We start from the raw sequence: 17516 nt of genomic DNA, 5'->3' as shown, positions 1-17516 counted from the left end.
AGCGGGGCTCCGCCTCCCGCGGCCTCCGCGCATGCGGTGCATGCGCAGTGGCGGCCGGGCGCTGAGGGGAGCTCAAGGAGAGCGGCGCATCCGCCGCCATGCCCGGCGTCGTGCGGGTGCCCTCGCTGGAGGAACTCGATGTGCAGGAGGTGAGTGACCGGATGCCCCGGCCCTGCTCTCCCTGCTGCGGGGCATCGCGGCGGGGTCGGCCGGCGCCCATTGCCGCTCTGTCCCGCTGTAGGTGAAAGTCAGCTCGGCCGTGCTGAAGGCCGCGGCCCATCACTACGGCTCGCAGTGCGACCGCCCCAACAAGGAGTTCATGCTGTGCCGCTGGGAGGAGAAGGACCCGCGGAAGTGCCTGCAGGAGGGACGGGAGGTGAACCAGTGCGCACTCGAGTTCTTCAGGTGAGCGGGGCCCTCCCAGCCCGGCGGAGGCTCTCCTCTCCCCCGAAGGTGAAGGCGTTTCGGGGGTTCTCCCTCTGTAGTATGTCCTTGTCAAGCTTCGTTACTTGAGCACTTGTTTGATGCAAAGTGTCTTCACAGCCTTTAAAAGTCTCTATTCTTGCTTTTCAAGCTTTAACGCTTGGGGAAATAAGCGTTGTCTGGTTTATTTAGTTATACATTAATTTATCCTTTAATATTAAGCTCTATGGCTTCAGTTCCAGAGTAAATGGGCTAGGTTTCTTTTAGGTTAGCAGTAGAAGGTGGGGGGTGATGGAAGTCTTGCTGCTCCTGCACCTTCCAGCTGTCTTATGACATCCAGGAAACTGACCGAAGCTTTGAGTTGTCTGTCTTCTGTTTCACAGGTGAACTACTGTGAGAGCTTGAGTGCATGCACCATTTGCCTCTCTGACCAAACATGTAAATCTAAGGCTTGTGCCAGGATCACCTTCTTATGTTGCTAGTAAAAGGCCTAGTTGAATTAGCTTAAAGTCTGTCCACTTCCAGTGTAGCAGCTGGTAATCAGAAATGCCTCTTCTAAGCATGTTTTTCTGGAGTTAAGACATCAAATTAATTTGGAAGCGTTAGAGCATTGTATAATGTACATTTTATTTGGCAAGACAGGGATGTCATATGGAAGAGCTGTGTACGTTTACTTAGCAAGAATAATACCTTCCATTAGAATACAAGAATAGTTAAATTATTGCTATCTCCAGTTGTAGCTACAGTGACACGAATTTTACTGGTGTTGGTATGAAGTTCTGTTTAATGATGCTTCAAATGCTGACTTCCCTGAAGACTTTAAATGTTCCTGAGAACTTAAAAAAAACCAACTTGAGGTTTGAATGAGTAAGAGAAAACCATTAAAACTCTAACGTTTGCTGACTGTTTTCTTTCTGTGGTCTCTTGCAGGAAGATCAAGACACACTGTGCAGAGCCATTTACCGAGTACTGGACATGCATTGACTACACCAGCCTGCAGGAGCTCCGGCGGTGCCGAAAGCAGCAGGCAGTGTTTGATAACTGTGTGCTGGAGAAGTTGGGTTGGGTGAGACCTGATCTAGGACAGCTCTCTAAGGTAACTTCATACCTTTTTGATAGCCAGGTTCTTCTCTCCATTCTTATAGACAGAGGTCTCAAACTCTTTTCCCAGCCAGAAGGTGATTCATGGACTCAACAATGGATTTAATAGAACTCAAGATACTGTTGGCATTCTCCAGGATTGCTTTCCCAGAAAACTTGCAGTTTTCTTAGACAATGACACTCTTGCTTTTTTCTTTTCCTGGCACAAAGACCTTTACTTCAGGAGTGAAGCTCACACACATGTACAACTGCTCTGTTTATGAGTGAAATGCCCCTCACTTCCCTTTTTATAGAAGTAGTCTGAAGATGGGAGCTCTCATCAGATCAACAATATGTCCTTAGTGGTGTTTCGTACTTCTTGTTACCAAACTTTTGACTCAGTCTAGCTTTTCTAGTTAATGCTGTGAGAAGTTGTATCATTTCTTCTTTGTTCTTCCCAGGTTACGAAAGTGAAGACAGACCGTCCTATGCCTGAGAATGCCTATCACTCGAGACCTAGACCAGAGCCAAATCCACCCATAGAAGGAGACCTGAAGCCTTCTCAGTTTGGCAGTCGGCTCTTTTTCTGGTCCTGGTAAAGTGGGCAGACTGTGCTGTAGCTAAAGTGCAAAGATGTATTGCTTGCAAATGTAAATTGTCCAGTGCACCTTGGGTATATCTTTAATGATTAAAGAACCCCAAACTGTTACATGGCTCAGTTGACTTCTTTAGACATACTCACACATCATAGCAACTAAAAAAAAGGTATTCTCCTGTTTTGCACAGTGCTCTCTGCAGTTGTATAGCCCTTAGGAACCTCTTAGTAATGTTGATTGCTTGGTAGTGACTACCAGGCTTGTCTGAGATGTGTATAAATATTGCCTGTCTTTGACTACTACCTCAATCAATCAAAACCTGAGACTTGAGTTATTGTTGAGAACACTGCTACTTGGGTCAAGGAAGCTTTGAGAACAAACAAGATGTTAATGTGTTTCCTCAGTCTCGCAACTGATAACTGCACATTTCTTTCCAAGGGACTCTTCCTGTGTAGGTTTTACCTAAAATCTGTCTTGGAGCAAGGATTTAGTTGAATCTGTGGCTTTCGCTATGTATGAGGCGGGTACTGTTTCTGACAAAGGTTCTTCTACTTACCAGCTACTCATTTCTCATGCAGTTAGGTTAGTGCCTTCATTTTATTGGGGCAACACAAACTACTCACTCAAAGAAATCACACTAAATTTTCAACACCTTCAAGTAAAAAATACCCCCTAAAGCATCTTCCTGTCCCATGAAGGAGTGTAAGAAGGTGGCTTGTCTTCTGTCTCAAGGCCCTGGCTTGAGGGGTGTGGGTTAGATCCTTCACTGTGATACTCTATTTGATAGAGAAGTAAATAAATTCTTTTCTAGATATTGTAGAAAATAGAAACTAAGAGTCACATTTCATAGGAAGCAGATCCAGTCCTTTGTCCACTCTTACCCGTTAGCAAGAACCTGATTACAAAGGCCAGAAAAAAAGGAAGTGAACTTGTTTTCACAAAGCCATGTGCAGTTTAGCATGCACCATGGCAGACTGTGTAGCCTGAACCACAGCAAGGACTTGAATTGTGCTTTGCTCCTTGAGTAGCCTACTGTTATTAGGATCTGAAGATTTACCATGTCCTTGTTTGGGGGAGGATTAAACTGTAATGGGGCTGTAGCTGCAGCATATGTTTCTGATCCATGGAGCTAGAGGGAAAATTGTATAACATTTATCTAAAAATAGCTCATGCCCTGTGTGGCTCATGGGTTCTTGCTGTTCTCTGCTTGGGTATGTTAAACTGAAGCTCAAAGCAGGTGCTATGGCATACATGTTTGCATTTTAATGTAGGTATCATGCTGTCTTTGCAGCTCTTCTAAACCTAGGAGATGGTGTGCACCTTTGCAGTCTGTCCTTGCAGATCACTGCCAGCATTTCAGAGCAGCCACGTCTTGCTGAGGAAAGATAACCCCTTTTCTGCAGAGATTGAAATTAGGACAAGCTTGAGGTCTAATTACATTCAGCTGAGTGAGTGAAATGAGGTTTGGTCGAGTAGAGGATAAATTGTTCTGGGATGTTAACACGTGTCACATCTGATCTTTTGTTGCTGACCCACTCCAATAGTTAGGCAACCTCGCAGAAAGACTTTTTAGATGTTACTTACTTGTTTTGCTAATAACTTACTATTGTCAGCATAACATATGAAATACTGCACTGCTGAACATCTGCTTTTGAATAAACAGGCATGGGCATTCCGGTAGTCAGCCCCTAATCATAATTAAAGAGTATTTTCCCCATTAAATCGCTTCTGAAAAGAATGACATGCATAAATAGGGGGGCAATTTTTTACAAGAGCCTTTTACAAACCCCGCCCTTAAGTTGGCTAGTCATGTAAGCAAAAAAGCCCAAACCCCAGTGATTTATGCTGTGGCCTCAAAGGTTTAAGACTCTTCATCTGTTTCATGACAGCTGAATCTACTGCCTCTTGGGTCAGAGGTGGTTGATCCAGTAAGGATGCACTGACCATGTTTCAAAGTCAGAATTAACTATCTGCTTGCCTGGATTCCAGTTTCAAGCAGGTGAATGTACAAAAGAGAGCAGCAGAGAAGGACAACAAAGTGATAAAGTCAAGTAGAATTCAGCTGTTCTGTGATCACTTCTTTCCTTAACCTCTCCGAGGTAATTGCTTCTTGTCTTTATCTCATAGCTAAATCTCTGCAAGGAAGTGTTGCCAGAGGTCTGGTTTTGGGTGCTTTGGACAGGGCCTGTGTGCAGCCATTTCTGTTCAGAATCGTTGTGTGGCTTTACTCAAATGTAGATGCCCCCTTTGGAGCTGTAATGTTTTCTTGGAAACTTCAGAACAAGTGAATGTCAAGATTGAGTAAAAACCATGAAAGTGGTTTTGAGGAATGTATCTTGACATTTTTTTGGCAGATGGAGAGCAGATGCGTACAGATTCAACACAGATATTTTGCTGGCGATGGGAGAAGTGTTATTTGTTATGTTGTAGGCTCTTCACTCTGCCAGAGCTTCTAATCACATGTGTCAAATTAACAAAACGTTAAGCCAGTGTGGTGGTAGCCTGCAACACCATGAGTTAGATGAGGCAGAACCTGCTCTGCTCTTTCAGATTATGGATGGGAAGAGTAAAATCCTGGTGTCATTTCTAACCTCTGAGGTAGGAGCGTGCATTTCTGGTGCAGCAGAGTTGTGTGGCACTAGCACAACAGTGTTCTTCTCAAGAGAAAGTGCCCCTCCAAGACATCTGGCAGTTTGACATGCCCTGTTCTCAAATGGTCCTGCTTAGCTCCCACGGCAAAAGGGCTGTAGAGGGTGTACTGTTAGCCAAAAAGGCCAGGAGTCCAACAGCAGCTCCCCCTCTGCTTGTAGCCACCAAATCTGGCTTTATTATGATTTTATTACTGGTTTTATTTAGCTCTCTGAGTTTCATAGTTCTGTTGTCATATAATGCTATTATCATCCCTAGGACGACTTATAGGAGTCAGTTCAGGTGGAATGAGCCTTTCCAGCATTTGAAAGCTGAGACTGACTCGGCAAAAGCCATTCACAGACTCCTTTTCCTCTGCTTTCAATTGCAATATGGTTCTACAATGGAGAAGTAATTTCCCCCATTCATAAGCAAAGCAAAACCTGCATCTTTATAGCAAGGATTCATAATTCTATAGAACCTTTGCCTCAGAACAAGGATACTGCTGTAAAGCTACAGAAGAAACTTGGAGCTCAGGCTGTGTAAAATCCTTTTGAAAGCCTGCTGTGTACTCTTGCATGAGAAGAGTTTGGAAACTAGAATCCATCTGGGTATTAATAGGAGATTTAAGACTCCCTCTTGTGGCTGCATTAAGCTGATCTTAGGCATCTGTGTGAAGGTTTTACCATCCTGAAAGTGCAAAGGCTATTTCAGTATTTCTGATAGAAACTTGATCAGGTCTTGTCTTCTCTACAAAATTCAGTTGAATATTGTCTCAACTTGAACTTTCCCACTAAAAAACCCCTCTTGAATTGAGGATGAAGTGAGAAGAGGAAGAAAAATGGGTTGAAAATGCTCTGATCACTTCAGTCACATTTGGTGTGACTTAAGGAGGTTAAGGTAGAGCCAGAGTAGGTGGAGGTGGTTGGAAAAACCTGGTGTAAATGGTATTTGCTTCTCTGAATCCAGAATGGATGTGCATTCGTGGTGCCACAGAGGATGGGATGGTTCTGAATCGGTGGGGACAGTGCTAGCAGTGTGTGACAGGCAAACATGGGAAGCTGGTTAATTGCAGTATTTCATTTCATGTAAAAGCACATTATTTCTCTTTATTAGGAATAGACATGACTTTGCCAAATGGTCTTAATAACGTAACCCTGTGGTTCTGCTAATTTATGTTTTTCATGTGAGCCCTTCTAGCTGGAGACTTGATTTAAATCTAGGACACCTCCTGCACAGTCGAGTGTGGTACAAATAGTACTTTGGCAAAGGGAGAAGATCTGAGAAAACACAGAACAGCAAACTAGAGGCAAGAAGTCTGCAGTGCTATTTTGGATATTAAGGCAGTAAATCAGCCCTGCAAGCAGAAGCAGATGCTGACCCCAGACCCCCTCTCAGACCCCAGAGGCAGGTCAGCAACAAGCTCACTTGGCAGCATGGGGGTTACTCCTGTTTTTGGTTTCTTTCTGCTTCAACAGCAAGTCCCTCATACGTGTTGCAAAAGCTCTGGCAAGCCTAAAGCATGCATGGGTCCAGGTTCCTCGTGTGTGTGATGTCTGTGCTTGACGAGAGCAGTGCAGCGAGAGCAGTGCAGCAAGAGCAGGCAGCAAGGGGAACTGCATTGCCTGTGTCTATCACAGGGCTGGGACAGAAGCAGAAGCTGCTGGAACATTAACAGTCAATGGATCCAGGAATAAGGGCTCAAAGGAAATAAATGAGAGCATTTGATAAGGTAGAAGCTCTCCTGTCTTGCCTGCATCCCAAGCATCTCCCCATTGCTGCTGCCCTCACTGTCTGCAGAATAGCTTAGATCATGTTTGACTATTGCAGATGCGTGAACAAAAGGATTCCAACCTGTGTGTTCCTGTGCTCTTGGCTGGGCTGGCAAATGCAGATGGTTCCAGTGAGTGTTTCGCTCATGCTGTGGTCTGCAGCACAAAATGGCAAGAAATGGCTTTTGCTGTTTTGATAGGGTTTGAGTTAATTTCTCCCTTCTCACCAGGGGAAATGAGGGCTGGGAAGAACGGCCATGCCTGTTGCTTTGTTAGGCTTGGCTTTGGCTCCAATTCTGGCACCAAGAAAGGAAGTAAAATACAGGGAAGAGGAGCTTTATAAAAGAGCTATGGGTCTGCTCCCAAGTGGATAGGTTAAACTGTACAAAACACTGGCTCTGAGGCATTGCTCTCGTATTTGTAGAATCAGCATGGCAGCTCTGTCAAGGGCTATGAGTCACCCTGAGGGTGGTTCAGCTCTTTAGAAGTAGTAGCACAGCCTTCTGCTTCCATGCAAACAGGAGCGAGCGGCTTTAATGGACTCAGAATTACCCCTTTGGTTAGAGCACCGTCTGACCTCTGCTTTGTTCTCCTGCCTCCCTTCTACAGCTGTGCCGCGAGTGGAACCTCTCCCATCGCTGGGAGAAAAGAACTGGATGGAGCCCTTAAAAGTGAATCACATTGACCGCAACCATCTCCCTCCCCATCGCCGCTCCTGTCCCCGGCCTCCAGCTCTCTCCATCCATCTCCTGTGCCAGAGCTCTGCCCGGCTGCTCCTTCGGGATGCTGTCAGGTGTGGCCCGTCTTGGCTTGCGCTGTCAGGAAGCCGCTGACAGCAGGGCTGACCCTGGCCATGTGCACGCAGCGGGAGGCTCTGCCTGTCCCCAGGCGCGGCCTCAGGCGCTCGTGGCAAGCCTGTGCTCCAGGCTAAACAGAGGAAGGTGAGGGTCAGCAGCAGAGAGCTCTGCCCAAGGCTCAGGAAGCACATTTTGGCAGAGGAAAGAAATACAATACAAGCAGGGAGGGAAACTCAACTTCCATCCAACCCCCTCCAAGAAGCTTTTGGCTTCCCCACAGCTGCTGGAGTTTTTACTATCAGTTCTTGGGCTTTTTATTGTTACAGGCTTTCGTGTGTTTGTTTTCTGTCTTTTACACCAGCGTGTTGTAAACGGGAGAGAACGGAGCAATACAGGAGTAATACAGGAGTAGCATAGACCAGAGGGTAGAGCCCTGCACTGGGGTACAGGCAACCCAGCTTCCCTTTCCTGCCTGTTACTATCTCATTGTGTGGCCTTGGAGCATGTCACTTCCCTCTGTGCCCTGGCTCCTCGGTGCGATGCAGTGGTTCCACCCAACAGAGCACTCTGCTTGTTTACTCATCTTTGTCCTTGTGAGGAGCCTTAGAGGAGTCTTAGGGGAAGCTCTGCATGGCCATGGCAGGCACAGCCCCATCGCTCCAGGGGAGCTGCAGGCCAAGCGCTGTTCTCCTTCCCCAGTGCAAGCAATGGGAGAGGAGTGTTGGTTCCATCACCCTGCCCCTGTTGCTCAGTCCAGTGGCTGCCTGCTGTTTGAAATGCTTTCCTGTACAGACTGCCCTCAGTAAGCACATCAGCAGACAGACAGCTCTGTGATGGGAAAGGCAGTTGTACATCTCGCTGTCTGAAGGATGGAAGATAAGTGTCACTCCAAGCAGTCCTGGATGGGTATTTCCCAATTCCAGCCAGCACGGGACCCTCCTGCCTTTTAGTGCAGCAGTAGCAGTGCCATCACTGTGCACAGGGAGCCGAGGAGCAAGGGAGCTGGTTACAGGAGCAAGAGTCCCCAAAACGCATGCACTACTGGTGCAGTCTTGTCCTTGCAAACCCCGCTCTGCTCAGCAGGCCAAGCGCTGTCGGAACAGCGCTGAATCGAAGCGATTCTTTTCCTCTCCCGTTGGCCTGCAAGGAAATCTTTTTCCATTTACTATAAAACATGGTCCTTAATAGTGCTGAAGTGTTCTACAGATTTTAAATAAACATGAGTGGATTTGAGCCCAGGAGGACATGAAAGAATGCAGCGTTCGCGGGGTACCGGCCCGGCACACATGTCAGCAATTTGGCTGCCTTGTGTACTTTGGCTTTTAAAAAAGCATTTAAAAGTAAACAAATGAAGAAAAATCTGGCAGCTGGATTTCAAAGTAAATTGCTTTCAGCTGATACACCCCGTTTCCAGCTTGCTTGGGTAGTATCAAGCCATACGCATCCAGCAAGAAGAGCGAGTGGCCAAAGAGAAGGAGCGGGGGTGGGAGAGAGAACAAAAGCAGGGAAGTTCTGTGGTTTTAATTCTTCTGTTTCCTTCCTTTGCACCGAACACTCCCTGCCTGTCACTGCCCTCGTGTCAGACAGGCAGGTTAATGCTTCAGACAGCAAGCTGTGCTCCGACTTCTCTTGGCCTCTGTTCTGCCGGGCTCTGCTTCCCTTCCATCAGGCCTGAGGATGGGATGGGAGTAGCATCAAAGCAGCATCCTTAGGATGGTGTCAGTTGGCAGAGCTGAGCTGTATGCTCATCTATGACCTGGGGTAGCTCTTGAGCTGCTCCATCAAGCCCTCATCCCTGCTGCTGCCCACCGATGGGGAGAGCCCCATCCCACAGCCCCACGTGGCCCCAGACCCCATAGACCACCAAGAAGAAACCGTCCCTTGAGGGACCGATGCAGGCGGGGATGGGAAGGGCATCACCCGCCGCCAGCGGAGGGAAGAGGCAGAGATAAGAGAGCCATTAAAGAAGCTGGGGCTGTGGCAGGGCCCCGCTCCTCCGGAAGGGCCTGGAGCATCCCCCAAAGGAGGGGTCTCAGCACATGCTGACAGATGATACTGAGGTCCCAGGCTGGACAAAGGGGGAGGTTGCTGAGGTCAGGCGTTGGCTCAGCCTTGGGCTCCTTCTGCTTTGACTCCCGTTTCCTCAAGTTTATACAACTTTGTGCGGGTTGGTTCAGTGGAAAGGGCAGAGGAAACCGGTGGGTCCCAAACGCTGGAGGTGTGGGGCTGGGGCAGGGCTGCTCCGAGCGCTCCCTGCACACAGGGAAATGTGCCCGGGGCTGGAAGCGGTGCTCTGGGGGTGCGATGCTGCAGGCAGGGCTGCCTGGGCCTCAGCACCGCTGCAGAGCCCAACGGGCCTGAGCAGAGCACAGAAAGCCCTTGGGCAGCAGCAGTGTGAGCACAGTGGCTCATATCCCTGTGGGACAGTGCATGAAGACAGTGCGAATAGCCAGTGGGGCCTGCAATGCCTGCCTGCATGGGGAGCCATGGCCACGCTGCAGGCAATGCCATGGTGCCAGGCATATAGTGCTCCTTGAGTACCCATGAGCTGGGGAAGAAGGAAGACAGCAGCAGAGGAGGTGGTGTCCCTGCACCTTGCTGTGAGAGACAGCCATGCTTGTGGCTGCAGACGTGGCTCTGTGATGCCCTATGCGATGCTCTATGTAATGCCCTATGCGATGCTCTATGTGATGCTCTGTGCGATGCTCTATGTGATGCCCTATGCAATGCTCAATGTGATGCTCTATGCGGTGCTCTACGTGATGCTCTATGTGATACTCTGTGCGATGCTGTTCAAGGGAGCGATTAGTTGGAATGATCCCCTCTGATGGCTTCTCTCCTCCCTGTAACTCATCAGATGAGCTCCCTTTCCTGGCACAGGACAGAACCTCTCTGCTCCTGGCAGTGCAGAGGTGCTGCCAGCTGTAAGGCAATGGGTGAGCAGTGGGAATGCAGCCGGGGCTCAGGCAGTGTCCTCAGCACATGCTGCAGCGATGGAAGCCAGCGGCGCTGTGCCTGTGCTCCGTCATTATCCCTTGGCACGGGAGGGCCCTGGCACTGGTGTCGGGAGCTGGCAGCACCCATGCGCACCTGCCAGCACCAGTGAGCTCACCGGCAGTTGCTTGGCTCTCATTATTGTGATGGAAAGGCATTTTTGGGCCCTTTCCCCTCTGCCACCCACCTGGGCTGCAGCACCTGCCCTGGCTAATGGGGGCATTGGGAGCAGCTTTTCCCTTCAGGCAGATTGAGATGAGGGTGCTGAGGCACTGGCCCAGGGTGCCCAGAGAAGCTGTGGCTGCCCCATCCCTGGCAGTGTTCAAGGCCAGGTTGGACACAGGGGCTTGGAGCAAGCTGCTCCAGTGGAAGGGGTCCCTGCCCGTGGCAGGGGTTGGAGCTGGATGAGCTTTAAGGCCCCTTCCAACACAAACCAGGCTGGGATCCTTTAATCTTCTGTTTAAAACAGGCAATTGGATCCTGGTTGGTCCCTGGGGACAGCTGGGGGGCTGCTGAGCTTTGCTCCATCAGGGGATGCAGTTCTGCACCCTCGGGTCACACCGCGTTTAATCACTGCCTGGGTGTTGGTTTTGGAAGTGAAGCAGCAGAACAGGGCCCCCACTTTGTCTGTCCTGAGCTGCAGGGCGCTGGGAATCTCTGGGAATGTCTGGGAATGCTGCCCCTGCAGCAGTGCTCCCTGGGGACACCTTATTTGCCCCCTTCAAATGGGGTTTGTGCTCTCCCTGCCTGGTTTTTGCTGCCTGCTCTGGCTGAAGCAAACTGCGGAGGTTGCTTCACACCCACCTCCACATCCTCCATACCAGGGGGCTGTGTTTGGTCCCAAAACACCAATGGGCACAGGCAGCTGCAGTGGGTGAATGGGGGAAATTTGGCACTGAGGTGGGGTTGATGTGAATGAGTGTGAACATCTCCATCCGATCCAACCGCTCTAGGTCCTTTACCAAGGGCAGAGGTCAGACAAATACATCTCGAGCAGCCAAGGGTTTGATGCTTCTCCTCCTGATGGGTTTCACCCAGGATTTGGTACAGGGACGTCACTACTGGAGGTGCCAGCGTGCCTGGATACAGGCAGCTTCCCATGGGAACAGGGAAGGGGTGACAGAGGGGAACGGCTGCAGGTGTGGGGTGGGGAAGCTGCAGCTCTTCTTGTGCAGGGTGAGGACACTCGCTCCGATGTCCCTGTGATTAATGACAAGAACATGTACATGTATACGGCCGTTGCCATGGCAACCGCAGGAATCCCGGCTGGTGCTGGGGGGCGCTGAGCCCCCGGCCCAGCCCGGGTCAGGATTTGCCTTCCCGGTGCAGCATTCACCCAGGGTGCTGCAGCCTCCCGCCAAGGTGGGTGCAGCCCAGCCTGGTCATGGGGTCCACAGGGAGAAAACACCGTCATGGGAAGGATGTTCTTCAGGTCCCACAGCAGCAGAAAGCTGGGTGCAACCAGGAGATGAGGCTGGGGCTGGGGATGGGGATGCCCAATGCGCCCGCAATCCCCCTGCTCCAGGTGCACTGAATCCCCAGCTCCACCCATTCCACATCCCACCAGGCCAAGGAGCAGCTCTCCCCAGCAGCTTGTTTCTGGCTGATGCTATAAAGCTGGGAAGGGGAATGGGCTTCTCCTGTATGGAGCCTGTGCTGCCTGCCTGCCAGGTGAGTGCTGGGGGCTGCAGTGGCTGGGCTGTGCCGTGGGTCACTCACCAGTGTGGCTGTCAGGAGCTCTGGCATCGTGTGTGCTCTGGGAGCGTGCTTTGTGCCCAGGTACGAGCATGGTGGCTGTAGCCAGAGGACGAGGTTGAAACCCGCTGGTGTTCAAGCCCTCATAACCAGCAAGTTCCTGGTTACCGGTTGTTTGCACATCTCCTTCCCCCTGCGGGGTGAGCAAAGGGGTTTAAGCCTCCCTAGAAGAAACCAAGCAACATGGGAGGAGTGAACGGTGCGCGGCCCTTTGGGCAATGAGGGTTGCTCAGGGGTGGGTTTCGTGCTGAAAGCCCCTGGTTTTGTATTGGCTCTCAGATTATCTTGCAAACCTGACTTGAAGCAACTCCTTGGTCACTGATCCCAAACTGCAGCCCCTCGAGGTGCTGTGGATGGGGTAGCGCAGGGCTGCCCCTGCACCCACTGCGTCCCTCCTGCGGCTGGAGGGCAGCCGGGGCACAGGCACCCCCGGTCCTGCAGCCCTCTCCCTGTCCAGCCCCGTGTTTGTGCTCTGTCCGAGTGCTCACTGTTCCCGATGGCAGGCGTGCGCGGCCGGGCTCCGTCTGCTGTTTCCTTATGATTTAGGAGCCTTCCTCACATTAATCTTTTTGTTTTTATTTTGACAAATGCGTGTTTCCAGGAAGTTGCTGGGGTCAGAGCAGCATCTGTTGCTCGTTATTTTGGGGGATGCAGAGGGTCTTTGTGAGGGTTTCCAAAGCAACAAGGAATGAAGTGGTTTGTAAAGCAGAGAGCTGGAACAAGGGGACGGGCTGGGGCTTCCCGAAGATGCTGATGAAAATCAGATCAGTTCCCCTGTATTTTCTTGGGAACTTGATCTATTTTTCTTGTACCGCTGTCAGCCCAGCTCCCGTATTTCCAGTGCTTGGCCACCGCACGATCCGTGCTTCAGTGCTGGGATTAGTATGGCCGCGGTCGGATTTGCTTTCCCCAGGCCCGTGCCAGGTTGTGCTGTGCCAATGGGGAGGATTTGGGATGTGTGGGATGGGAACAATGCAGGTCCCCTCGTGTGGGTCTGGCTGGGGACATGGGACAGAGACCCCCGGGATGGGCACAGCCCCAGGGATGTCCCTTATCCCCCCCACAATCACACCATGAATTACCCTGTGCTAAAGCTGCTTTCCCTGTCAAAACAACCCGAGGAGGGTCTGGTGCCAAGGCAAGGAGCCCAGGAGATTTATCGCTGAGGAAATACTTTCTCCAGCGAGGGCTGAGGGCCGCAGCAGGAACAATGGGAGATTCGCAACGTGAACAAAGCTGATTTCGTTCTTCTTTTTATCAATGCGTTTTCCTTGCGGATCCTCCCTTCCTGGAAGTGGGAGATGCAGCTTCCCCCCGCGCGCCGGCCGTGTAATCAGCAGGAATGGCCATATCCTGGCTGGGAAGCGAGCTGTGAAATGCTGTCGCCCGCTGTGATTTATGAGCCCGTGGCAGCGGCCAGCGGCGGGGCTGGCCCGGGGACAAGGTGCCAGGGCGCGTGCAATATCCATGTATTCTTTCTCCTCCTCGCCGGGTCCCCGGGGAGCCGCCAGAGGAAGCGAATGGCTCAGACACACACGTTCCACTTGGGGTTTTATTTCTTATTGCCGTGTCTTTCCAAATGCCTTTAGCAGACGCACGAGCACAATGGGGTCGGGCGGTGCTGAGCATCCCGGCCGGGTGGCAGCAGCCTGCCTGGAAAGGTCAACGCAAAGGGTGTTTGCTTGGGGACATGGGGACAGCCTGTGCTGAGCGGGTAGAGCCCTTCCCTAACAGCGAGGGTTCGCAGGGGCCGTGCTCGTTGCCACGGAGGGGCAGAATAAGGTGACTCCATCTCCTCCAGTGCTGACCAACAGCCTTGTTGTTGGCACCCATTGGAGGCAGCCAGCACTGAGCAGGTCTCTTACCATGTCCGGAGCTGTAGCACCATTCCCAGGGATGCAATGCCTGTAAGAATGGCCAGTTTCCTTCCCAGGCTCCTACCACCCCGCATTATGCAATCCGCACCCAATAGTGAGAATATGAAATAATTATTCCAAGTGATCAGATTTTAATTATGCAACACAGAGGATGATTATTGCGCGCCAAATTGGTGCCGAGTGCTTAGTTATGTATATGCCAAATTTAGTCTATACTATTATACCCAGTGGGTGGCCGTAGACAATCAGGAAGTAATTAGTTTTGCTGGAGGTTGCTCGCCTGCCTGGGTCGCTGTGCTGTCTGGGGAGCGTCTTGCTGCGCTCCGTGAATACCGCGGGCTGCGAGTTCAATACCGTCTTTTTGTGAGGAGCTAATAAGCTGTCTGCATGGCGGCCTGTAATTAGCGCTGTCGATATTCATTTGGAGACGGAGCCCGCGCTCCGCCGGCAGCGCTTCCCTTTGTCGAGGCGCTTGGTCCCTCCATGGTGATGGGAGCGGAGGGATGGCGATGCGGCTGGTGCTGGATGCGGATGTACAGCATCCGTGGGTCCCCACTGAGGGAAGCACCCAGATGTGAGGGTTTGAGACCATGAGACTGCCTCATAGCCATCCCTGTGCCACCCTGGACCCGTCCTTTTTAAGGGGAGCTGCTGTTAGTCCCTGGATGTGGGGTGTCCTTGGATGCAGGGTGTCCTATGGTGCCCTGTCCAGTGGCTCCAGCACGGAAGGCTGAGCTGGTGTGTGATGTAGGGGAGATGAGGATGTGCAGGGGATTTGGCTGGGGTGGCCATTCCCTTCCCAAAACCATGGGCTGCTTTGGGAACCCTGAGTATCACTGGGAGATGACGTGGTGCTGCATGGTTGCATCTTTCCAAGCGGTCTGATCCTGTGTGGTCCAGGTTCATCTGTTGGGGTCTCACACCTAGAATTGTTGGTGTGTATTGGCTGGGAGGTCACTGGGGCATTGTCCCCCTGGATGCTGTTTGCAGTGGGTCAGTGCCTGTGGGGCACTGGGAATGGGCCGCTCCATGGGAACAGCCCACGGATCTGCCAGGCGGGAATTGTCCGAAGTACGGAGCAACTTTTACCTCTGTTACACAAAGGAAACTTTCCTCCTCTTTTTGTCGGAGATGCTCACTCCATTGAGATGATTGGCATACTGGAGAGCTGAGAAACTAAATTGTTTATACACTAATGAATAGAAGCTTGATTGCAAGATCCTGTTTGGAAAATTATAGTGCTGAATTGAAGCCGTACAATTACATCCAAAATGCTGCATATTCATTTCATCTGCTTTGCATAGAGATTAACAAGCGAGCCCTAAAGCAGACTCTGAAATTAAAGCTAACACCAGATTTAGTCACAGGTTACAAACTAAATGGCATTGTTTGATGGATGTGAATCTTTACCACCTGCCTGCCTGATGATTGCTAGCAGCTTACCAGACAGCAGAGGAAAAAGTTTCTTCCCATGAAGGAAGCATAATAAGATGCTGGGCTGGAAGAGCCCCCTCCCCGTGCAGGCAGCCCCCCCCCGGCAGATGTCTGCAGTGGGCCTAGGGAAAGGGCTCCCTGCTTCTGGCTCCATTGCGCTGGAGGCTGCATCCGCCCCATGGAGGGTGGCTCAGGACCACCACAGAGGCTGTTGGTCCATCCAACACCCAGGGTTGGGCTGGGTCCCCCCTCCTGCATGGCAGGAGTCTCATGGGGTTCGCACCCACCCTCTGTGCTGTATCACCCATGGGTTCCCTTCCTCACCTCGCAGGGGCTTTGCTGCCTGTCTGTGATCTGCCTCCTCCTTGTTGTATTCCCATCCTGAGTGCGGGGCCAGCGGTTGTCTTGGGAGCAGAAATGGGGACAAGAAAGGGCAAAGGGGGTGTGTGGGGAGCAGGGGCTGCCTGTTCTGGTGGGGCTGCAGCAGGCAGCAGCACTTGGTGCCATGCAGCATGGTTTGAGTGCTGCTGGGCTTGGGGTTTGCATTGGAAATGGACTCCATCCCTGATGGAGGAACCTGTTGGATGTGTGGCAGCTTGTGTGGGGACATGGGACCTACTACGGGGCTGCTGAGAGCTGTGTCTGAACTGGGGCTGTGGATGGGAGGGTGCAGGGGACAGGCTGGTGGCCCGGGGCAGCCTCCAATCACAGCAGGGCTCACTCTTGCTTGGGAATACCTGGAGGATCCCAATCCACATCCAAGGGCACCGGCACAGCTTGGGGCTCCCTGTGCGCATCCCGCAGTGGGGCAGAGACCACAGCACTTGCTCTGCAAATGGGACACCTTTATTTTATAGCCTTTAAAAGTCAGTTACCAGCTGCAGTGACTTCATTCCTAGGACAGGCTGGGCTGCCTCTACTGCACTATGGGACAGCCCAGCCCCAGCTTTACAAGCCCCAGCGAGGATGCTGCCAGCTCCCACCCAGCTCCTCCCGGCCATGGCTGGCTTTGGGGTGCATGTCCCATCTCCTCCCGTCTTCCCCGCCATGGGAGCAGCATGGTGCCCGGATCGGGCAGTGTGGCTGCTCCCAGGCTCCATTCCTGCTTGGCACGTTCCCATCTCGACCCTCCAACACTTTCCCAATGCCCTCTTGCAAACAACCAAGGTGGACGAGCATCTCCTCGGGTCCCTCCCCAAAACCTGCCCAGGGTCAAGGGGCCATTTGGTGCCCTTCACCCAGAGCTGGGCTTCTCTTTTACACCTTAACTCCTCCCAGGACACTTCCACTTCTGAGACCAAACCCCAACCACAGCACAGCACCCTGAAACCAGCGCGATGGAGCAGCCAGCGGCAGCCCGAGGGGCACGGGAGGGCTCTCCCACCTGACCCCAAGGCCACCTCCAGTGGCCAGCCCTGCACCCGATCATTGGCCTCTGCGGCGTGGCCCCAGTGCTGGGCCATGGGAAAAGGCACCTGTGGAGAGAGGCAGTGGTGGCTTTGCCCTGTGGGGACACAGCACTGGGGCTGCTGTCCCCCAAAGCTGGGCTGGGCACAGCGTGGACCATCCTTGGCACCCACCTTGGGAAGCCGGGTGCAGGAGCAGCACCGTGCCTGTGCTGCCTGCTCCCGCTCGCAGGTGACAACCGATGAATGGGGTTATGACAGCAGCCTCGTGTCCACAGGGTGTTCACAGCCCTGCACTGTGCCATGCCCCTGCCTGCCTGCTCCCATTGTTCAACCCCCAGGGATGTTTCTGCTGAGGAGCATCCCATGGGAATGCTGGCTGGGTGGGAACCTCCCCAGGGCGAGTCAAACCAGCACCATCCCTGGCTTCCAGCAGTGCTGTCTGCCTGCTCCCAGCCCTCTGGAGCTGCCAGGCAGGCGATGGCACACATCCTGCCAGGGGCAGGTGCGAGGCTGCCTGCAGCCACCCGGCCAGCAGAAGGGATGTAGTGATGAACATGAATTGCCTGGAGCAGGGACTCCAAGCAGCACCTTGCTGTGTGAGCAGGGACAGGACAGGATGGGGCAGCAGGAAGGCAGTGTGAGCTGGTGCAGACCGAGGGCATGAGGTGGCCAGGTCGCATCCTGTGTGGCAGCCCCATACATCGGATGGGAACAGCAAAGGGACCTGCTTCCCAGCCAGGGCACCAGGACC

At 52.2% G+C, this 17516-nt stretch overlaps 1 protein-coding gene across 2 annotated transcripts; it reads left to right on the top strand.

Moving 5' to 3' along the window:
- Positions 1 to 44: 44 nt before the first annotated feature.
- Positions 45 to 7191, top strand: NDUFA8 (NADH:ubiquinone oxidoreductase subunit A8). Of its 2 annotated transcripts, XM_080630677.1 has the most exons (5): positions 45 to 149; positions 242 to 405; positions 1354 to 1519; positions 1965 to 2098; positions 7109 to 7191. In XM_080630677.1, exons 1-5 carry the CDS (start codon positions 99 to 101, stop codon positions 7182 to 7184), a joined length of 591 nt encoding a protein of 196 aa, XP_080486803.1. In that variant the 5' UTR covers positions 45 to 98; the 3' UTR covers positions 7185 to 7191. The 2 variants fall into 2 exon arrangements, with proteins under 2 accessions (XP_080486803.1, XP_080486804.1); XM_080630678.1 differs by lacking the exon at positions 7109 to 7191 and having other exon boundaries at positions 1965 to 2210.
- The last annotated feature ends 10325 nt before the right edge of the window (positions 7192 to 17516 follow it).

The sequence above is a fragment of the Psittacula echo genome (genome assembly GCF_963264785.1).
Source record: "Psittacula echo genome assembly, chromosome: 16".
NCBI classification, from domain to species: Eukaryota; Metazoa; Chordata; class Aves; order Psittaciformes; family Psittacidae; genus Psittacula; species Psittacula echo.
The sequence above is the reverse complement of the archived record's forward strand: the minus strand, read 5'-3'. Positions and strand labels throughout refer to the sequence as shown.